A 21694-nucleotide genomic window follows, 5' to 3' on the forward strand; every position below is an offset into this window, starting at 1 on the left:
ATGCAAACACTGACCCCCCCCCCGGAAATTATAGCCAGGGTAGGCTATAATTGTAGTTATTATGTATAACCTATTAATCTAAATAGTTTTTTTCTTATTAACATAACTCATTTTCCCCGGAGTCAGGGAAGGCTGATGTTGAGAGTAGGCCTAAGCCTACATCAAATGGACAGTTCCATTCGGGTTTATCTAGTCAAACTTTATACTTAGCCTATAGGCTATCAGGTAAGTTGAAGTTTCTTTTGAAAATAAAGGCAACCTGTATACATAGCCTACACTGAGAACTAACGTCATGGTTCTCTATAGCAGTTATTTATGTCAGAAACTATGCTAATGAGATTATTGTTTGGAACAGTCCAACTGGTCCCGCTCGGGCTATATAAACGTTGGCAGAACCGATTTTAGAGCTCCTGAATAGTCGCCGAAATGAATTACGGATCTGATCACTACCTTTCTTCATCGTATAGAAAAATATTCGGAGATGTGGCCCGTTTTTCAGCCTCTACCTCAAGAAGTTCCATGTCCTCCAGCGGCTTTAGGTCGCAGCCTGGCTCTCGTGCGTCCTCACTGGGACACAGAAGGTCGGGGCGCGCATCTTCTTTCTCTCCGGTTCCCAGCGACTGCGTCGATCTAACTCAGACCTCAGTGATCACCAATGAATTTAAAATCATACGAACAAATGAGAAAGAGCAACTACAGGGTCTTAACGACCGATTTGCAATGTTCATCGATAAAGTGCGTACCCTGGAGCAGCAAAACAAGGTGTTGGAGACGGAGTTGGTCACTCTGCGCCAGAGGCACAGCGAACCATCCCGCCTGACTGATCTGTATCAGCAAGAGATGCGGGAGCTGCGCAGCCAGATAGACGAGCTCAACACCGAAAAGTCTCAGATTCTCATAGAAAGGGACAATATAGAAGATGATCTGCAAAAGCTGCGAATCAAATATGAAGACGAGATAAGGGCAAGAGAAGAGGCTGAACAGGCGCTCCGGTCGTACAAGAAAGACGTGGACGATGCAACCCTGGTTCGCTTGGACCTGGAGAGGAAAGTTGAGTCTCTACTAGATGAAATCAATTTCCTGAGAAAGGTACACGACGAGGAGGTGACGGAACTAACGAGTATGATGCACGCAGCCCAGGTATCTGTCGAGGTCGAAGTATCTAAACCCGATCTCACCGCTGCCCTGAAGGAAATACGAGGTCAATATGAGTCGCTGGCTTCAAAGAATCTTCAGTCTGCAGAAGAATGGTACAAGACAAAGTTTGCTAATCTAAATGAGCAGGCCGCAAGAACCAACGAGGCTATACGAGCCAGCAAAGAGGAGATAGGTGATTACAGAAGACAATTACAGTCCAAGACTATTGAAATTGAAACTCTGAGAGGAACCAACGAATCACTGGAACGCCAGATTCGCGAGATGGACGACGCACACAATATGGACATAGCAGGCTATCAGGTCAGGCAACTAATGTGCTTCATTTTAACCAAAGCCTCTATGATAAATCAATCTGTTTTTCTTCCATGACAAACTACCATGAAACACATGTGCTTTAAAACTATTATAATGCATAGGCCTAAGTGTAAAATTATACAAACTAATGTTTGGGAAAACCCCACACACGAGAGTTAGCGCCTTGTCCATGGTGCTGAACTCGGAACACTCGACCCGGGGTGGCTTATTCCACCCACGCGACTGATTGTAGAAAGAGGATTGCTTAAAGGCAATTATCAAGGTCGTGGTCTCAGTAGCATTGCACTCATATGAAAGTTATTTATTTTAGAGTATTACCACGTGGGATAATGGCTGTAGCCAATGATTTGCAGATAAAATGGCATATTGTCAAGTGGTGTGATAAAGCATACTCTTTTGTAGTTTGAACATCATGCTATGACTATTAATCTGATTAACCTACATCCCACTTGGTGTTCAGACAGAGATACTTAAAGCATGGCTGGCTGTTGTGTTTCTGTCATGGTGGTCATGTCACATTGTATGAAGTGAAGGCTGATTAAAACGCCTGGTTGTTCTCAACAGGAATCGATTGGACATCTTGAAAATGAGCTTAGAAGTACAAAGAGCGAGATGACGCGTCACCTTAGGGAATATCAAGACCTGCTGAATGTTAAGATGGCTCTGGACATTGAAATCACAGCATACAGGTATCTCACCAAACTGTGCTGATTTCAACAGCGTTTTTCACTTTCTTGCGGTAAATGTTAGTAAAAATGGTACCAGTGTTACAAGTTATAGCATGCAATTAAAAAAATAACAGTTTAGTTATGCAATGACTTTCAAGGAGCTATGGAAATGCTGTGTGTTTATGTTTGCCTTAAACACACTTGGACAAAGGGGAAGTAAAATGTTCAGGGTGTTTTTTACAGGTCTGGAAAGACTGTAAACATGTAGAATTACTAGTCTTTAAAATGTCTGGACGTTTTGCTCAAAGCAATATAGTACATATGCACAAAACAAAACTGACCATGTGCTGATAATATTGAGGCTCAGGTCAAACCCCAACAAAAATACACACTTACTTTACAAAAGTACAAAAAGGAGCATCCTTAAACCACCCTGAGTATTACTTCATGTAGGCTACATTCTCACTAAAGTGTCTTGTACTTGTTCCTTCCCTTTAAAAAAAAAAACAAAGGAAACTTCTGGAAGGTGAAGAGACACACTTTGGCACAGGCATGATGTACCCCGTTCCTAACCATGTGCCCAGCCAAAGCTATGGCTACCAGACCCGCACTTACACCAGCTCCAACCAAAACCCCAAGAGAGAGAAGGAAGAGGAGAGTCAGGGCAAGTCCAAAATGGCTGCACAGCAGCGGGAGATGTTTGAGGAGATCATCGAGGAGACCATTGTGACCAAGAAGGTAGAAAAGAGTGACCTGGTTGATTTAAACTCCAACTAGACCAGCAGTGTCCTTATTCAATGGAGTGAAACTGTTCTGTTTCCCATATCTGTCCATAATTACATAGCCTATAAAGTAGTCCACCCGTAATGTCATCACAGTGACTGTATACTGCTTTGAATGTAAACATGTTATGTATTATACAATACACTGCCAGTAGCTGTTGTCAATTATGTTTACAATGAGTGATTTTATCACTTTGAATGACATTTCAGTGCTAAGGAAAGATGACTTTTATGTCTAAATGTGTTTGTAATTCTGTGTGAGTATAAGTCTTAGATCTATACATTCAATCTATTGTCTAATCCAAAACTGACATTTGTTTTTCAGTGTTGCCTCATAGGATTCACAATGTAAACATGGCATATATAAGGCTATTTTCAGACTGATTAAATCAGGAGATTTAAGCCTAGGTTGTTCATATCAGTCCAACAGAAAATTCTTAATTTTCACTGACCTCTGAGCTATTACTTACACAATAATAATAAAAAAGAAAAGATACTAGATACCATTTGTCTTTGTTTTAGATATCCTGTTTTGGTTGTGGTAGTGTACCTTGACAATAGATGTATTCACCCTTTCACAGTTCAGCTTTATTTCACTGAACTTCAGTCAAAAAATCCCCGCTGTTCTGAATGGTTAAACTCCTGGATTTGAAATGATCCTCGTTCCAGTGAGAGGGGGACTTTTTTATTCTAATGAAGCCCCCTGCAAGCCATGGCCCTCTGTCAGCAATCTCTCTAGACAGCTGATAAGATTGCAAAAGATATGATTGATTCCTGCTTCGTTCTACACAGCTGACCAATGCAGATCCAGGCAGGAGCTGAAGGGTCTGCCATCGACCCTGTCTCAACTGACCTTTAAAGGTGAAATCATTAATTGCAAAATGGCCCAACTAGCTCAACAGCAGCTGTGAGTTTTATTGTAGGAATATCTGTCATGTTCCTGCATCAGGAGGAATCAGGTACAATCATTTGCCCAAGATACAGAAACGCTGAGACGTGTGAAGGGAGAGGAAATGACCACTTCATCAGGTCAATATGCTCACTGAATTTTAAAGCGATAACAAAAATGTGATCTTCATATCTGCCAATTCATAGCACATTCCTGTACTTTCATTATTCCTGTATGAGGTGGAAGGTCTGTATGAAAAAAAAAAGCCACAGCACTGCTGGAAGAAACGGTCACTACTGAGTCGACGAAGCGAACGTCAGTCAAAGGGACTGTTAATTTTAGCTCTGCAGATAAGCAATCTCCTGGGACTGTGCGGCCGTTACCGTGGATACCCTTTTCATCCACAGGCAAAATCCTCAGTGGTTCCGGATCTGCTGTCTGAATCTGTCCTTCTCTGTCTCCCCCTCTTCAGTCATGCTTCACCTCTCTTCACAGCTCCTTTTCTACCCTGTTTTCACACTTTTGTCGTCCCGTGATGGCGAGACGTTGGTTCAGACGGATTCCGGTCCAACTCTTACCGGCCTTAAGATAGAAATATCTCTTGAAGTGACTCATCCACCAGCCTTGCTCTTAAGAGGATAACCCTCCATACACTAAATAGGGTAATTACTCACAAGGAGAACGTGCCAGTGGGCATTCACACAGAGATTGAAGTTGAACATGCTAAAGAAGCCATTCATGATCAATAGCCCTCAAATGATCATTTAACCCAGTGTCCATCCAAATCACAGAAAAAGCGATAGGGTTCGCAACAAATTAAATGACATCTCGAGGTGAAAAACAGGTTTTTTAATGCTGTTACCAGTGTACAAAGTGACATCTGGTAGTGGAATATATCACAGTGTAAATACAAAAGATCACACAATTGAAAAATTATGATATCTCTGTTATGCATGTGAAATGTCACAAATTAGACTTATTTTTGGTTTCATATTTGAGGGTTAAGATAGACTCACAGCAGTTGATTGAAAACCAAACTCAGAGGACAAAGGAGCATTCAATTTTAGAAATAATAACAGCAGTTAATGACGAGACGTAAAGCTGGTTGTTAAAAGCAAAACCATTTCTTATGAGGTTCCTAATACACACACACACACACACACACACACACACACACACACACACACACACCACAGCAACCCCAGAGAGCAAACAGCTAACTTAAACTTAACTTTATCCTTCCACTCTCACAGAAAATGTTGATTAATATCAGAGCCCTTCATAAGAGATAAGCAGCAACCCTTCACCAAAATTATTCTTGCAGACAAGTCACCTTTACAAAACAAATCATGGCAACAGCAGGAAGAAAAGTCATTTCAGACTTTAAGCCCTTGTTTCCTTTGTGCACAGAGGTACTGGATTTGTGGATATGAGCCCTTTAGTTTACAAAAAAAAAAACAGCAACACAAACCAGACCTGGCTGAAAGCCCTTCCATTACAGTAATAGGGGTTTGTGCAAGAGCATACAGGCTGGCATTGAAAGAGAGGAAGTTTACTTAAACGAACCCCAATAAGGCATTGCATAGAACTGCAGAGGCTTTGTGTCCTGAGTCTCTGTGTCACAGATTTCATTTCCGAGGTTAGCTGAGTTTCACAGTGACCGCAGGGTATGGCCGCTTCATCCTCCATTTAGTCTGATAGCACGATTCCAAAGTGAAGAACCAGCAAGCCGTCCTTTGTGGAACAAATGGAGGAAAACAAGAGGGTTAGGTTCTGTAGATTGTCATATACAGTACATACTTCACTCAATTCGGGGTTCATTTCTAGTTAAGTGGGTACATGATTCGCAACTATTATATATATACACAGTCAAAATAAACCCCATGTAGTCTCTGTATACAGCAGTGTGCATCACCTCATACACCATCTCTATCCCAGAGAATGTCTTTTGTGAGAGCCAACATGTGGGATCTCCCTGAATGTCCTATCCCTCGAACTGACCCACAGGAATCACTAATCAGCTTGCAGACAGACAGAGGCCCTGCCGGTCACTGTCGACCTTTGATCCCAATCAACTGGTTTCTTCAAAATGCCTGGCCCACACGATGCAAGGATAGAACCGTGTCTCTTAAAACCAGCCTTTAACAGGCTTCAGTAAATGTTTGGTGGTGTAAAAACAAGAATAAGACGCAAACTAACCACATTCCACGTCTGTATTCTCATGCATCATGTCTGGAGCCAAAAAAGCTCCTTTTGGGTTCAGTCCCTAATCTCAGATCCGACACAAAGGAACTGAATGTGATTCAGAAGCAGAGGGGTTGACTCCCTTTTGTCGCTAGGAAACACACCTCTGAGCCAGACCTCTGTCTCTCCCACAGGAGTAACGCTGACGTCATGGCTGGGACAGCCGGAGTACACTGGGCATAAAAAAAAATGTACACTCTAAACAAAAGACTCTGAACCACTCTGAAAGAACTGAACTATCGGTCAGCCACCGTGACCAAATAGAACACCACACAATCCTCAAAAAGCCACTCACACTAATCCAAAGACGAAAGGGGAGAGGAATAGTGGCTGAACATGAAATTGGGTACCAGTAAAGCCCGGCGGCTTGATAATGTGAACGGAGAGACAGGCAGTGGACTGGAAAATCCCATCCAACCCAGAGGAGCTGAGTCATAGGCTGCAGAGCCATTGTCAATTTCCATCTGAATTAAGATGCTCAAGGGACCAACCTAAAGGAACAAAGGCTACCTGCACTTCCGTTCCTAGAAAATTGCTTCGTAGGGAGTCTCTCTCTCTCTCTCTCTCTCTTTGGTACATATTCCCACATTCTTGAATGCAATGCACTGAAACATTAGACTTTTTAAAAAATAGAATCATGTTTGACAGCTGATGTCAAGAGATTTTATTTTCTGTCCTTGTGTTAAAAAGCTGTTCACGTGGCAGGTATGAGAGTGTTTCAGAGGTTGCCATTTCCCTCTGTGATCTTATTCCACATCAAAATTAAGATAACAGCTCTTGCGTTCTCTACCATTCTGGACTATAAGTCACTTTTTTTCCTAGTTTGGCTGGTCCTGCGACTCCGGTGCAATATATATATATTTATATATATATATATATATGTTTTTTTCCTCTTCATGACACATTCTTTGACTGGTGCGTCTTACAGTACAATACGGTAGTTTTATTGTGGTTTATCGTCTCATTTCAGCACTAGTGGAAAACCTGGAGTGCTCTTGAGTCCCTGTGTGCATGTGTGTGTGTGTGTGTGTGTGTGTGTGTGTGTATTTATACACCTGCAGGGCGTCCTGTCCCACACTGCTGCGCACTTCCCTGAGAGATCGACAGCGTTCCAGGAGCTGCTCTCCACACACCACGTCCACCTGCAGGGAGATACACATGATAGCAGAGCTTTTTAGACATGCACGCACACACACAAAAACATAAAAACAAATCAAACAAAAGTACTCATATAATTTATATGCTGAGATATACTCAAAGATTTCCCAGGTGGTCAGACATAATAGCCTCCTCTCTCTAATGCACTGCTGTGCTATCCTTAATCTTTAATTAGGCCAAGGGTGAAGCAGTGACGGGCTCAAGCTAAAATGGTTACAGAGAGCGAGCTAGCGAGCTGTGCTCTTTAGCATGGCTCAGCAGCCAGGAGCTGTGGCAGAGCAAGTCAAATGGTAAATGGACTGCATTTATATAGCGCTTTAATCAACTCCTCTGAGCACCTAATGGCCTCCTTACACCAAACAACTTTGACAAGATTTGGGAAAGATTCTTGAAAGATTGTAGTCTTTTGAGTAAAGCTTGAATGGGGGGCATTAGTTAAAAGTTATGTTGATGCTGTCAGATGAAAATGGGCAAATGAATGATGAAAAGTAAGCAAAAACACTGTAATCATGCTTCCTCATTTGTTTAACAATAAAGTGATAACTAGCACACAGCTAGTCACTCAAGCAGAAAGAAAAAAAGAAAGAAAAAATTTTTTAAATTGTGTACCTTCTGGGTTTCTACTGCGTGACTATTTGAGCATCCCCTTATTCCCACTGCATAGACACACCCAGCTCGCTTCAACAGACAAACACGCACACACGCACGCACACACACACACACACACACACACACAAAAGCGTAATGCCCAGTCAGTCTCCATACATATTCCTCCCACTGGCACACTTGCGCACACACACAGACAAAATACTCTTCAGGCATTAACTACAACACTTTCCCCTTTCTTGCTCACTCGTTTTTGCTTGTCACCTCTCATCATCCGGACACTCCATGCCCCCGTCGCCCCCACCGGCCTTGCCCTTCTCCTTTGCTGACTCATGGCTGCTCCCCTCCCTTCTCAACCCCTCCCCTTCCCTCTTGTCTGGCAATCCGACATTTTGCGTGTGGCACTCTCAGATCAGCCCTCACTAAAGACTGGTGAGCGACAGACACACAGACAGAAAGAAAGAGAGGGGGGAAATTAGCTTAAGCCTCTAATCCAAGTTTGACCATCTAACAAGGAAACACGCAATGAGCCCACGCTGACAATTTTCCGGGATCATATCATTATTTTAAGAGCACTTAATTCAAAATATCAACCAAAACATAAGACGCCTGTGTATGGTAGCCTTCATTTCATTGAAGTTTAGGTTCTCAGGCTAAGGCTGTAGGCTTTCAGTCAGATTTAGCACTGGCAGTCATCAAAAAGCCAGCAGACCATTCAGGCTGCATGGAGAAGCCGTGCCATTGGGGCGCTCAAGATCCGATGAGAGCAAAGTAACATGCTGTGTCCCACAGGGGTCAGTGCTCAGGCCCATATATAAGTATGCTCCCACTTTGACATATAATCAGACAACATAGCATCGATTTTTACTGACATTCAGGTCTACATTAAAACGCAACCCAACCCGGTCAACCCAATTTAAACTCTCAACACCTGTGTGACATCCGCTCCTGGATAAACAACAACTACAGTTATGCCTATAGTTATGATTATGAGTATGATTATCATTATAATCATTGGAAGCAGGAATGTGGCTGGCATAGTCAAAGACCCCACCTGTCTATCTAATAGCAGAAAAACCATGCATGTTTTTCAGGTCACATAGAGAAAAACAGACCGCAAGAATACCCTGAGATCCTGTTGTCCAATCACAGCAGTCTAAAGCAATGTGAGCAAAACAAAGCTGTAAACAGTCACAAGCCCCCTATTCTCTCTCTCTCTCTCTCTCTACCCAGGAGAATGATCTTGCATCAGCTGGTTCACAGCCCAGTGGAATTCAGGTGGAGTCAGCTAGTGAACAATGTTGTGGGGAGAGAAGACAAACCTTGAAGGACTGCTCATTTCATAGAGGAAAACAAAGGCAGTTATGTTATTGTTTAAGAGACACCAGACACAGTCACCAGTTGCCATTCTCCATTTCAGCACGAAAAATAAAAAATCAAATCAAAATATTCTTCCTTTAACGTTTTCCACACACAGGCACACATCACAATTGAACTACCGGTATCTTTATCTTGAGAGAGAACTACTGCCTGGGGTCTCTGATAACTAATCCAAGCCGTGTTTATGTCAGTGAGTGGACTCCTATCAAGGTAAGTGTATTTGGAAGCGTGTGTGTGTATGTGTGTGTGTGCGTGTGTATACAGTATGTGTGTGTATGTGTGCATGCGTGTGTGTGTGTGGACTCTACCTGGCAGCTCGGTGTCAGCTCCATCTTCCGCCTGATGAAGAGTTCTACGTGGCGGATAGTGGCTTCCCCCGACACGCGCACATACTTCCTCTCCAGGGGCTGGGAACAACATAGCACTCATCAGCACTGCACAACTGCATATACATGCTCATGGGAAACTGTCATGTCTGGCACATATTGTAAAATTAACTATTTGACAAATTTTAGTCACCATGATACAGTTTAATGAGCCAATAATTCACTTTAAACTATTTCTGTCATGAATGACATTAATTCAAAAACTAGTCCCAGAAATACCCATGTGAATAAATCCCTCTGGATTTACCTTGTAATCCCCAATGCCTTCCTCTGCCCTGTAAAAAAACACCACCCAGGCAATTATTTCACTACATGCATAGGAATATGATTACATTATCAATTTTGTCATTTTCATTCTATTACAATAATACTAAATTATTACATGGTGTGCAATGTTGAATACTATGAAAGACCACCCAGTGGGGAAAATATTACTATATATCAGGTACTAATATGAATATAGTATAGATAAACTGAGCTAAACTAAATTAAATTAAATTAAATTAATTCTACACCAGAACTCCACTGAAACTTTATAACCACTATCCTTCCCATCTTCTGAACAAAAACAATCTGCAAGGAAATTCTTGATAACTTGTTTGCATTACCAGTTCACCTGTTATCACCAACCTAAGCCAGAGACTGTTGATAAAGCTTAACCGTCTCTGGCTGATGGATATTTTAATGTATCTGAATAGAAGAATCACTACAATGATCAGGTCAGCAAAGATTTGTGTGTTATGACAAAGCTTAGTAAGATGTTACATCTTTGAATGAGCAAAATGATTTGCAATTCTACCTCAATATCGGACTATTTCCATTTTGCCACTAGCAAAATTGTGGACTTGAAAAGGTTAAAACTGTAACCCTGGTTAAATGGAATTCACATTCAACCATAGCCCTACCACTACCAAAATATGTTTCATTCCCCCACAACACTGGGTCACTGGGTGCCATTCACCAGGACACTTTTTGCACAGGTGCTTTCCTGTGACAAATGTACAGTAGCTTGATGAGAAGACAGAGTTGTCTGGGATTTTTACTGAGATTGTGTAATATGTACACCCCTTTCGCAGATCAGTTGTATAGTTTGAACACAAACAACGTTAAGACTCCTGATCACAAGAAAGCAAGTAACGCAATCTGAACATTACAGCGATTCTACGACTAGTGAAGTCTGTGCTACCCATTATTGAGTTACTAGAATAACTTACACCAAGATGACAATACATCTCAATACACAACACACAGAGTCGGAACCTTCTTTATACAGCCTATGGTCGAAACACATCATACAAAGGAATTGCACTCACCCCACAAACTCCAGCACCAGCGAGACATCCAGTTCAGGCGGGATGGTAAACACAGGATGGGGCATAGGGTCTTTCTGAGCTTTCTGCACCTTGGCTTGGGCTGCAGATTGGACTGCAACTACAGGATTGATTACACATCCAGAATTTAAAGCTATTTAAAGCTATAATTTACCCAAAATGATTTTAAAAATAAAAATAACAAAACATCAACCGCCTTACATGTCTTAGGAATTTCCAGTCCTCTTTCTTTGTAGAATGCAACCATCCGTTTTCTTTCCTCTGACACATGAAATTAAACAATATCACATCAATTGGAAATACAATGAATAAAAACATGATGTGCAGAAATAATTTGCAATGTTCTTTATTCTAATGATAGAAACATACGTTCTTCCAGATGGGGAACCATCTTGTAAACAATATCTTGCAGCTGTCTGTCTGGCCTGAGGGAATGCAGAGGAAAACAAGAATGATGTCAGAAAAGCAGCATGGGTTATGGATATTACATCAATTACAGTCACAAACAAACATGCACCAGCATTATGTGCATTTCAACTGATGATCAATAGTATCAAGGTTGTCATCATGTACTAGCAGCATGCACATGAAAATGAATACCTGATATTATACAATGGCTGTGTCTGATGTACAACAATGGCACAATTTGGACATCTGTTGCTGTAGAAGAAGTATTTCACAATGCAACTCTTGCAAACTGAAAAGACATAAATTGTCACAACAAGAGTATAAACATCAACGATTCAACACTTACATTATATATTGTAATGTATCCCTAATACAATCCGGTGCAATTGAGTTCTTACAATAATCATTGTTAAGGATTCTTATTCTGATTTCTTAATCCACACCTAAACATTATTTGTGTGAAAGACTGTAAGAAACTCACATGTGTGTAAACATTCTGTTATGGTAGTGGCATCGATGAGGAAACCGTTGCAAAGGGAACAACGAATATAGGGATAGAAGTCCCTGAGGGGTAATGCACGCTAGAAGGAAAGCATAAAACACACACATTATGGATAGGAACACACTATAAACTAATGCCATCGACTTACAAGCGTCCGCTTCAGCTAGGCTAAATAGCTACATGTACGTGCGGTAGTGGCCATACCAGTAAGCCAGCTAACGTTAACGTTGCTAACGTCGACGTTACTAATTTTGCTTGTGTCCAAGCAACTTTTAAACTGATTTTAACACGTTACAGTAGTCGGTTGTCATCACTGGTTGTGAGGTGCACGACACACGTTTTCACAATAAAGAAATTAGGTTGAGTAACGTTATACGACTTGCAAAAAAGCATTGAATGACAGTGAATTAATGTTACTGTCCACATCAGATACGTTAGCTAACGTTGACGAACTAGCTAACGTTGACTGTAGCGATGTAACGTTAGTATACCTGTTGTAGAGCGCCAACATTGGGTTAACACTACCCTCGACTTTATGCGAGAAAGTGTAAAAAGAACCACTGGGAAAGAAACCAGTGTGCTGACAAACCTCGTCGTCAGTGGTATCTTCATCTGATGGACCCATCATGTTGCTGTCAGAAACGTTAGTTTTAGAAATGTGGTCATTTGCATTCTCTAAACCGTCTTCCATATCTTATCTTAACTTGACTTCCTATTTTGTTCGCAGAACTAGGTTCCCGGTTGCTTTTTATAAGCCTTCTACCGTGTCGTAAGCTGTTCTTCTAATTACTTGTGTTATTACAAATAATACAATACTTTCTCTAAAAGATCAGCACCATAATCCACACTGCAAAATAAGTCGTTTGGGTCCTCAAAACAGCTGCTGTCTTTTCGGCGCGCTCACGTTCCTTGTTTTCCTACTTCTTCGATTAGTTTCACTGTTTCAGAACACTTCCATGATTTCACGTGTTAATACCGCCTCCTGCAGGTCAGACGTATGTAGGCACACCAGCAATCTAAAAAAAGAATCCTCTCAAAGGATGGATGTTTGCCCCAGAGTTTTTATTGACATGTTATTGACATAGGCTATTGGTGAAAGTCTGGTAATTTGGCTGTAAGACAACCTCTTTTTAGAACGAGTTTCGCGGATTTTAGGCTACATTGTGGTCCCAGTATATCAGAATCAGTATCGGTTTTTATCTACCATAATGCTAGGCCTATGTTCACACACACACACACACACACACACACACACACACACACACACACACACACAGTAGTCTAATTAGACAATGTAGACAAGACAATAGCATAACCTATACCCTACGGGCAAACACAACAAGCAAGAAATAGATTGCTTTCTAAAAGAAAAAAACTACTTAAAAGTGCCATAGGAGTGCAAATAATAATATTGTGCATCGTGAAAGGGGCTGAAATGTGATGAGGGACTATATGTGCAATACAGTAATTGTAGATGTGATGCTGAATGTGGTAACTCTGTGACGACACTAGTGTCAATATGGTCAGCTGTTTATGAGGGTGATGGTGATAGGACAGAAGCTGCGTCTTGTTGTCTTAATTGGCATATGAGGTTTTAACGCCTGTCCAGGTTGTATCCAGGATGTGTGGGAGTCGTTGATGATCGTCCCTGCGTTCGTCCTAGTTCTTGAGGAGTGTAGGGAAGCCTCAGTCAGTTTTAACTGTGTGTTACAGTCTGTTTCTGTCTTGATTCATGGTTACCCCGAACTAGACTGAAATGGAGGAGCTCAGTGCACACTAGATTAGAAGAACTGGAATCAGCAGCTCCAGTTATAAACTACTACGTCAGCAGTTGCAGAAGGTAAATGGAGGATGGAGTCGATGTCAGACTCCCATTTAAGGTCTTAGAAAATGCTAATTTCTTAAAAACCTTAAAGTCCCTGTGGTTAAAACTGGGGTGTTGGGCACTGTGAGGAGGAGCAGTGCTGAAGAGTGTCTCCAAAAATCCAATTTTGTTCATTTCATAGATGTTCTTCCTGCATCAGCCCACCACCATCATGGATGAGTCCAGTGTCGTCTGCAAATAAGATATTTGTCAGTTGCCAACATGGAGTACATTAAAAATTGTCCAATGTTCCCATGTCATGCAAAATCCATGACAGAATAGGGCAGTTAGAATCTATGAAACTTTACTATGAAACACAATGTCATCAAAATGTCTTATATTTTTTACATTTCTCATCTATTTTGAGTTCCTCAAGGCACCATACAATAGACCCTTTCAACAATAAAAAACAAAAACAATGCTTGAACGTTCTATTTGGGCCCCAATCTACTTCCTCTGCATTAAGATAACATATGGAATGTTAAAAAGGAAGTCTTGTGGGGCCAACTATGATGCTGATAATGGAACTCTCTTGAAAGGGTCCATATTTTTTTCATGTCACAAGATGGTCTTTTATCAGAAAAAAGAGTATCACTACAAATAAATCCCTGTTTCTCTAAAGTGTAGACTGAAACTCAGAAACAGCCCCAACCCTTACACTAAACAAAGTCACTCAAAACTGTTCTGCTCATCTACCTCATGTGTACTTCAACCTTACAGTTACAGTATTGTTATTAATACATTATCATTGCACTGAACTGCCTTGCACTATATTTACAGTATATTTAATCTTAAACCTCAGTCTATACTGATATTGCACTATTCCCACCCTCTTTTCAACTGTATATTGCATCTTGCCTGTGTCTGTTGAGGTGTCCACGACTTGGCAACCTTGACAGGCACATTGCGTTACCCTATATCACCCATAGTGTCTATTTATTTATTTGCAAATGTACATACTGTATTTATTCTTATAGCCACATTCTACTGCCCATCGTTCTATTCTTACTGTTCTATTTTTATTCTTTTACTCTTTTTATAGTTTTTATTTTTATTCTTATATGTTAAGTGTGTTGTACTTTGAGAGCAAAGAGTCGGAGTCAAATTCCTTGTTTGTTTACGCAAACCTGACCAATAAAGTCGATTCTGATTCTGAAGGTCAACAATGCAAAGCAGGAATAATCTTCACTGGTTTTCAAGAACCTTGAATACAGTTTAGAACCTGTTACATCCTCACACCCGGTACCCAGCCATTTCTCCTTGAATTTCACATTATAGACTGCTCAGGCCTGATGATAGATAGATAGATAGATAGATAGATAGATAGATAGATAGATAGATAGATAGATAGATACTTTATTGATCCCCAAGGGGAAATTCAAGGTCTCAGTAGCATACAGACATCACACACACATTCACTAACAGCAGAAAAAAGTAATTAAAAGTATATAATATAAAAAAAACACTGCTAAGCAATAAGGACAGTAGAAGATAAAGAATATACTAAAATACAAATTATACTAAATAACACAAAATCTAAAGTCTAAAAACAGTATCCACATAGTGGGTGATTAATCATGAGGTGCTTGCAATGACTGAGGCAGGGACTGAGCCTGTAATTCTCTGTGCATAGTAAGGTAAGGTGCTCTGTGTGAGTGAGTGTCATGGTGATGGTGCAAATGAGTAAGTCCAACAGTGCAACAGTGCAAGAATAAAGTCTAGAGACCAGCATAAAATAAATATGGACATATAAGAGAGTAGGCAAGGTAATATATAAAAAATATATAATTTTATATATATAAAACTATATTAAGAAAAGGTATAAGTGTGGCACAATCCGGCTGTGGGAGGGAGGGAGGGGTTATGCATATGTGCTAATATAGCACGCAAACAGTGAGGCAGTAAGACAGTGGTAAAAAGTGTCTAGTGGACAGACAGTACCCAAACAGTACCCAAACATGGAGAGGGTGGAGAGGCAGACAGACTATTTGGAGAAGTCTATCTATCCTCTTCCCTTAAGTGAAGCATGAATGATGAAAGCAGAGAAGCCTGAGTTTAAGGTCTAATGTATTTCATGTTGTTAGTGGGGACCCTTACCTTAGGCAAACATTGCTTCCTATTCTTTATTAGCAGATTGCCACCACCCGTATCATTGTCATCACTATTCAGAATCTCTGATGACGAAGTGTTATGTAACCACCCAGTCAGTGTTGATCCACAGCCAGCCATATGAGGTGGTTGTGATGTGAAGTATCAACTGCATGGTGGCACTTGTGTTAAAATTGTGACCTTCTACACGTTGCTTTAAATGTCATAATGATAAAGTGGGATGCTATATTGTTCTGGCACATTTTACATTCATGCATTCCTCACCTCACAGTTACACTGCTACCAGTTATATCTTGCCTGGGCATTTAGGCTTTAGATAGATAGATAGATAGATAGATAGATACTTTATTGATCCCCAAGGGGATCCTACCTCCAGTAGCATAGGTGAACTTTTTTAGAGGTAGACAGAGAGTCACTGGAGGAATAGAGTGTGTGTGTGTGAGAGAGAGAGAGAGCGTGAGAGAGAGAGATAGAAAGAGGTAGAGAGAGCAAGAAAGAGGATGTTTGTCTCCAGACTAAATTATTCAAGCCTAGAGCACTGATTGCGCTATGGACTCATTAGCCACGCAGAACGTATAGAGAGATATGTGGAATCTAGAGACTAATGCCTCTTAGTTGGTTCTTGGTTGTGTTCCGACACCTTTAAATACTGTCTCCTCTCGCTGCTGTCTTGCTTAGTTGCAGATGCTCGCCCCCCACCCCCCCTGCATGTGCTGTAAAACGGGTGTCTTGCTGAGTCATGGGTTGTTTCCTCACATTGTTGAAATCAATATAGCTTCAGCTAGGCTGCATGTAGGGAACTCATCTGCTACAAATCCCCCGCTAGCATGATATATTTTAGCATTTAGGTCAAAACGGAGACGTGTGCGCGAATGAGTGCAGGTGGGGCTGGTCTGCATCGCGATGATCGCTGCGGCTTTTCTAGTTTTACTGAGACCATTAAGCATCCAATGTGTCTTGATATTACTGCTGCTTTTACTGGGAACCGTCGCGACAATCTTGTTCTTCTGCTGCTGGCATCGCAGGCTTCGTAGCGGAAAGCATCCTATAAAATCTGTGCTTTCAGGGCGCTCAAGGAGTCGTGGTAAGTAGTCGACACCTCATCTAATCCTGCTTTAATCCTCAGGGGAAATATCATTTCAATGTTAACATATGCTAACATATGTAGCCTATATTTTTGGGCTGGAAACATGCGTAATCATTGTTACTATCAGTGGCAATTTTAGCTGCGTATCCATCTTTCTGGCCATATGGACCATGAAGAATGTAGGCTAGCTATGATGACAAGTGTCAGATTACTCTTTTATCAATTGTAATACATGTAAGTGACACGCCTCACCCTCTATTAGCATTTTCGTAATATACAGAATACTTTTGTGCTGTTGCTTTCCCTACATATTAAATATTACAACATATGTCATTCATTCTGGCAGCTGGTTTCCGAACACATCATTTTCGATCTGAGGTAAATCCATCTCTTATCCGTCAAGGTCATTGTAAGTAATTTCTTTTGCATGAGTTGTGGCGTTTTGGGGAGTCATTAATGGCCCTTTTTTAACTTAGCGCATTGTAGTTACATTGTTACGCCATTCTTTGACTTCTTTGGGCACTGTGAATTACGCATTGCGCAGGTATGATCAGTTTTTAATTGTGTATCATGCAAAAGTGTTAAATCATGACATGTACTTAAAACAACTTTGAATGACCCAGAAAAAATGTGTCTATTCTTGTGACTGAAGTATTGTTTTGTTTTTCTTCACAAATTCACCATGCCCCTCCCGCCGCCTCATCGGATACAGGGCTTTCGGCATAGCCCACGTCATGCCAGGCGGAATGCCAGAGCGCGTGTGTCGGAAGAGACCAAGCCTCTTGTTGACATAGTCGAGAGTGAGCCAGACTCAACTCCTACATTGAGAAAACGTAAAGTGAAGAAAAGAGTCCAGCCTGAATTTTATCAGTCTATTCAGGTCACTCCAACACGTAAGCCCGTAGGTATTCTCTCTATCATACGTCTGAAATAAACTTTGGGTATACCATATGAACATAAAACATAAATGACAATCACATCATTAGTAGTCCTATTAAAGGGGGAAACCACTGCATACATAATTTAAAAATCACTTATCAATATTACATGGAAAAAACGTGGTAATTAAATAATGATAATTAATTAACTTTCAGGAAGCACGCACATAATATGTATGGCTACACAGCTCTTACTTTTTAAATAGAGGATGGAATTAAAAAATCTAAAATGTGAGTATAGGCCAAGGCTACTTGACTTTGAGATGTATAGCCTTGGTTATGTATTCCACTTTCCAGTGAATTAGAGAATTTGATACACTGATGAAAAGTTAGCAAATGTTTGAACATGAAAATGAAAAAACAGGATGTAGGGAAGGTAGGCCTAATTGTGTGTGTTGTGTGGATTTGGGTGTGTCCTCATCCGCTATGGTCAGCTCTTAAGATTTAGACCATTGTAAGACCACATGGCCTTTAAGCTCAGGAAGTTGTTTTCAGCACTTTGTTGAGGGCTTGATGTCTTACATAATGCACATTATAAATCCAAAACCTAAATCCAAAATGCCAACACTCATTTATTAAATATAGCCTATTTGTCATGAACTTACACATATAACATATAACATATAACACAAATCAGGTGTCAGTTTTGATCTTAGTGTTACATACTGGATTCAGATGAACTAAAAGTTCCACATTAGCTGTTCTGTTAACTCGACAAATATCTCATACCTTTGAGTGTTTCAAGGTCTGTAGCCTACTTCTACACAAACTTGAGTCATACAACTGATACAAATGATGCATTTAGTGTCTCAGTGGTATTGCAACTCGACTGGATTGATAAAAAAAAACATTTAGTCTGCTCCACTCCTTTTTAAAATGTACCAATGTCTGTGTGGCCTTGACTTTTTTGGCTACAATGTAATATTTTCTGTAACTGGTTAAAGTGTTACATGCAAACTTCATCCGGCCTCACCACACCTCTCATCATCTCTTAAATAGCATGCATGAAATTACCATTTCTGGTATTCTTAATTATAGTAGGCTAGCATACCAGACTCGGGTTTCTAATTCAATAGGCTGGATATACCTTTGCACTCACATTGCCTGTGCCGATGACTGGTAACAAAAGATACCTAGCTGGAACGAGGCGCATTCGCATGTGGCCACCATGATGGCGCTGTAACACCGCCTGTCTGAGGTTTTGATAGCGATTTCCAGACTACAGAGCTTCGGTTTCCGTCCGGCTTTCATTTCGCTATCCCAGGGAAGATGACGCGGTACCATGCCACTGCCCCCACATCGTAGGGCGCTCTCTCTGATCCAATCTGTTCACTTTCTCTTGGGGTTTGACATCATTCAAGGCATCAGGAATCACACTGTGATACCCAAGATCAGGGCAGTAGGCTATACCGTCAGAAGGGTGTGGTTCTGTTAAAATGACATCGCAACGCTATATGTAAATAGCAAAGGAAAACAAGGATTTCTGTGTGTCTGCTCGGGACCATGTATACAGCGGTAAGTGTTTTATGTCCTGGCGGGGGAGCCAGATGCAATTGCTTTATGCGCCCATGGCATCGCAGGTTCAGCCTTTTTTATTGTAAATTAGAGATCATTTTGGGCTTGTGTGTTGATCGTGTTGCTCAAGTGTCACGACTGGTGTCCTGTTTTCCATTATCTTACGAAACGTAGCCCTAGCCGTGTTTAGCCTATGTGCCATGTAAGAAAAACTGCCTTATTGTCACCTATATTGTTGCCTTCATTCATGACTGCTCCCATGTTTTGATCATCACAGAACGGTAGGTGTATAACACTGTCTCGCCCATTGTTTTACAGAGCTCCGGTTCGGGGAACGCATCGTTTCGTTGTTCTATGTCTTCATCGGCGGATTTTTCGGATGATGATGATTACAGTCTGAAGTCTGGGTCTGTCTCACCAGCACCCGGGGACACTTTACCGTGGAATTTACCCAGACATGAACGCTCTAAGCGAAAAATTCAGGGAGGATCCATACTGGATCCAGCCGAAAGAGCGGTGCTCCGGATTGCTGGTAAGAAAGCATTTTTTGTTATTTATTGCGTAATTTAACCTACCACCATTATACGGGTGTAATATTATGTCAACTATGTGATGCAGACACAAAAGGCATCCCATTTTGCTGGAAGGAGAAATCCAGATGCATTATAGGCTGTAGGCTAACACCCAGCATATTTGTCCACCCATTGTGGACCAAGCAGCATCACGCCTGTCTATGGTGGAGCGATGCCACCAGTTGTGTTGGTAACGTTTTTGTTTTGATTCTCTTCGTGTGCAAAGAACGCGTTTTGTTGGCCATTCTGTAAACATCAGAAAAACAGCATGTATCTGGTGTTATTTTAGGATATGGTCTTAATGTCAAGGCATGTTTAAATGTTAAGCTATGGCACAGCCTCTGGAACCAATGCCTTATTGTGACATGTGTGGCTCCAGTTATCCAGGGTTTTCTGTTTTGAAAATATACCGCGCACGTTAAAGCCATGTGTTGTGCCATTAAGCCATAATGACATTAAGGGTCGTGTCAGTATTAGTCATTACTCGCCAGATTTCAGTTGGCTCATAATATAGCCTACTGTAGCTATGTCGGATTTTTTTTAACTTATCAATTAAACTATATCCACACTATGTCTGATATAGGCATAACCCACGCATATTGCCTAGAAGAATAGACATTTCGCTTTCCTCTGGCCTTCTGTTTTTTTTTGTTATGCATTGTTGCCCCAGTTGTGCACTACAGCGCCATCGCGGTTCGGAATTGAATAGAAACGGTCTAGTTTTAGGACACGAGCAGAAACCCTGCTGGTGTGCTTTGGCACGTGGGTAGCCGGCAAATTCATTGACAAGCAATTATTGGAAATAAAAACGATTACTTTCTTTTTTTAACGTTTCTAACATCACTGGGCATTGAGACTAGGTTGAACAATAAGTGCTTTTAAATTGTTGAATGCGAGTAGACGACCGAATCATTACGCACCCACATTTAGAAACCCCTTCATGTTTATTACCAGTAGTTCTTTTTTATGATGGCAACTGGAATTGTTTCATTCAGTTATTTTGGAAAATAAAAACTCTAGCACTTCATCAGTGACTTTTCGTGGTGGTCTGTACATTTGACGAGGGTAGGCTACCCTAAAATAAATTATATGTATACTTTGGTTGTGTTGGCATCATGGTAGGCTAATCGAAGACATAATTATGTATTCACTTAAAGAAACGGACACTGGGAGGGGTGTGAGTACTCGGACCCAACCGCTCGATATGGGATGGTATTCATTAGGTGGTCGGTTGTTCCTCCCAGACCGAGCGCACAGCCGAGATTTTCTCATGAAACCGGAGAGGAAGTCTCGCCCATTGGATGTGCGCTTGACATGGGAGGGGGGTAGCGACGTTTGGGCGTTTCCTTTCGTGGAACAACAGCGCAAATCACTCCGGCTCTGTCGGCCACCACTTGAGGCTCGCCTATATGCTGCTACGGAGTGACCAACCTCCACCGCCCCGGTCATGGCTCACTACACACCGGCGGGGTATGTGCTAGTTGACGAAAAGGAATATCTCCAAGCTTATGAGGATGTCCTCGAGAAGTACAAAGGTAACCGAATTTGCACCCACACTGGGTTTTATGAATTCTAGTTCTGCTAAGTGAATATTTGGCTATCTGACTTGCCCTAAATAGCTCTGTCATTCCAGCAACAGAATGTTTGACAGCAACAGCGTGTGGTGGAAACACAAGGGAGAGTGAGGAGGTCGCAATGTTACTCGCTTGGGTGTAACCGTCTCACTTGTTTAATTCGCCTGACAGCTACTGTCAACCATAGCATACCATGGGATGTGTAGGT

General features: G+C 41.3%; 3 protein-coding genes across 20 annotated transcripts in view; 2 read left to right on the plus strand and 1 right to left on the minus strand.

The window, feature by feature from the left end:
• Positions 1 to 176: 176 nt before the first annotated feature.
• Positions 177 to 3424, plus strand: inaa (internexin neuronal intermediate filament protein, alpha a). Its single transcript, XM_048270625.1, has 3 exons — positions 177 to 1458; positions 2038 to 2162; positions 2654 to 3424. The coding sequence occupies exons 1-3, from the start codon at positions 427 to 429 to the stop codon at positions 2916 to 2918; spliced, it is 1422 nt and encodes a 473-aa protein (XP_048126582.1). The 5' UTR covers positions 177 to 426; the 3' UTR covers positions 2919 to 3424.
• A 1222-nt stretch (positions 3425 to 4646) lies between these two features.
• On the minus strand, positions 4647 to 12737 carry pcgf6 (polycomb group ring finger 6). The gene is made up of 10 exons (XM_048270574.1): positions 12417 to 12737; positions 11807 to 11906; positions 11518 to 11614; positions 11287 to 11342; positions 11119 to 11178; positions 10900 to 11017; positions 9834 to 9861; positions 9509 to 9607; positions 7112 to 7198; positions 4647 to 5546 (listed from the first exon to the last, which is right to left on the minus strand). The coding sequence occupies exons 1-10, from the start codon at positions 12516 to 12518 to the stop codon at positions 5502 to 5504; spliced, it is 792 nt and encodes a 263-aa protein (XP_048126531.1). The 5' UTR covers positions 12519 to 12737; the 3' UTR covers positions 4647 to 5501.
• Positions 12738 to 16590: 3853 nt separating this feature from the next.
• The window catches only part of dst (dystonin), a 136352-nt gene continuing 131248 nt past the window's right edge, over positions 16591 to 21694 (plus strand). For 11 of the 18 annotated variants that reach the window (XM_048269229.1, XM_048269234.1, XM_048269231.1 and 8 more), the window contains exons 1-4: positions 16591 to 16884; positions 17234 to 17265; positions 17600 to 17788; positions 19659 to 19872. In XM_048269229.1, the coding sequence (XP_048125186.1) occupies positions 16704 to 16884; positions 17234 to 17265; positions 17600 to 17788; positions 19659 to 19872 (616 nt within the window). In that variant the 5' untranslated portion in view covers positions 16591 to 16703. Of the gene's footprint in view, positions 16885 to 17233; positions 17266 to 17599; positions 17789 to 19058; positions 19341 to 19658; positions 19873 to 21299; positions 21448 to 21694 lie in introns of those variants that run through there. The other 7 variants (XM_048269235.1, XM_048269236.1, XM_048269239.1 and 4 more) reach the window with 4 other exon arrangements.

Source organism: Alosa alosa, chromosome 18 (genome assembly GCF_017589495.1).
Source record: "Alosa alosa isolate M-15738 ecotype Scorff River chromosome 18, AALO_Geno_1.1, whole genome shotgun sequence".
Classification (NCBI taxonomy): domain Eukaryota; kingdom Metazoa; phylum Chordata; class Actinopteri; order Clupeiformes; family Clupeidae; genus Alosa; species Alosa alosa.

Coding starts and splice junctions, on each gene's coding strand:
- inaa (XM_048270625.1), top strand. CDS start 427: ATGAATTACGGATCTGATCACTACCTTTCTTCATCGTATAGAAAAATA. Junction 1,459..2,037: donor TGGACATAGCAGGCTATCAG/GTCAGGCAACTA, acceptor TGTTCTCAACAG/GAATCGATTGGACATCTTGA. Junction 2,163..2,653: donor ATTGAAATCACAGCATACAG/GTATCTCACCAA, acceptor AAAAAAACAAAG/GAAACTTCTGGAAGGTGAAG.
- pcgf6 (XM_048270574.1), bottom strand. CDS start 12,518: ATGGAAGACGGTTTAGAGAATGCAAATGACCACATTTCTAAAACTAAC. Junction 11,343..11,517: donor CAGCCATTGTATAATATCAG/GTATTCATTTTC, acceptor GCATTCCCTCAG/GCCAGACAGACAGCTGCAAG. Junction 11,018..11,118: donor ACTGGAAATTCCTAAGACAT/GTAAGGCGGTTG, acceptor TCAATCCTGTAG/TTGCAGTCCAATCTGCAGCC.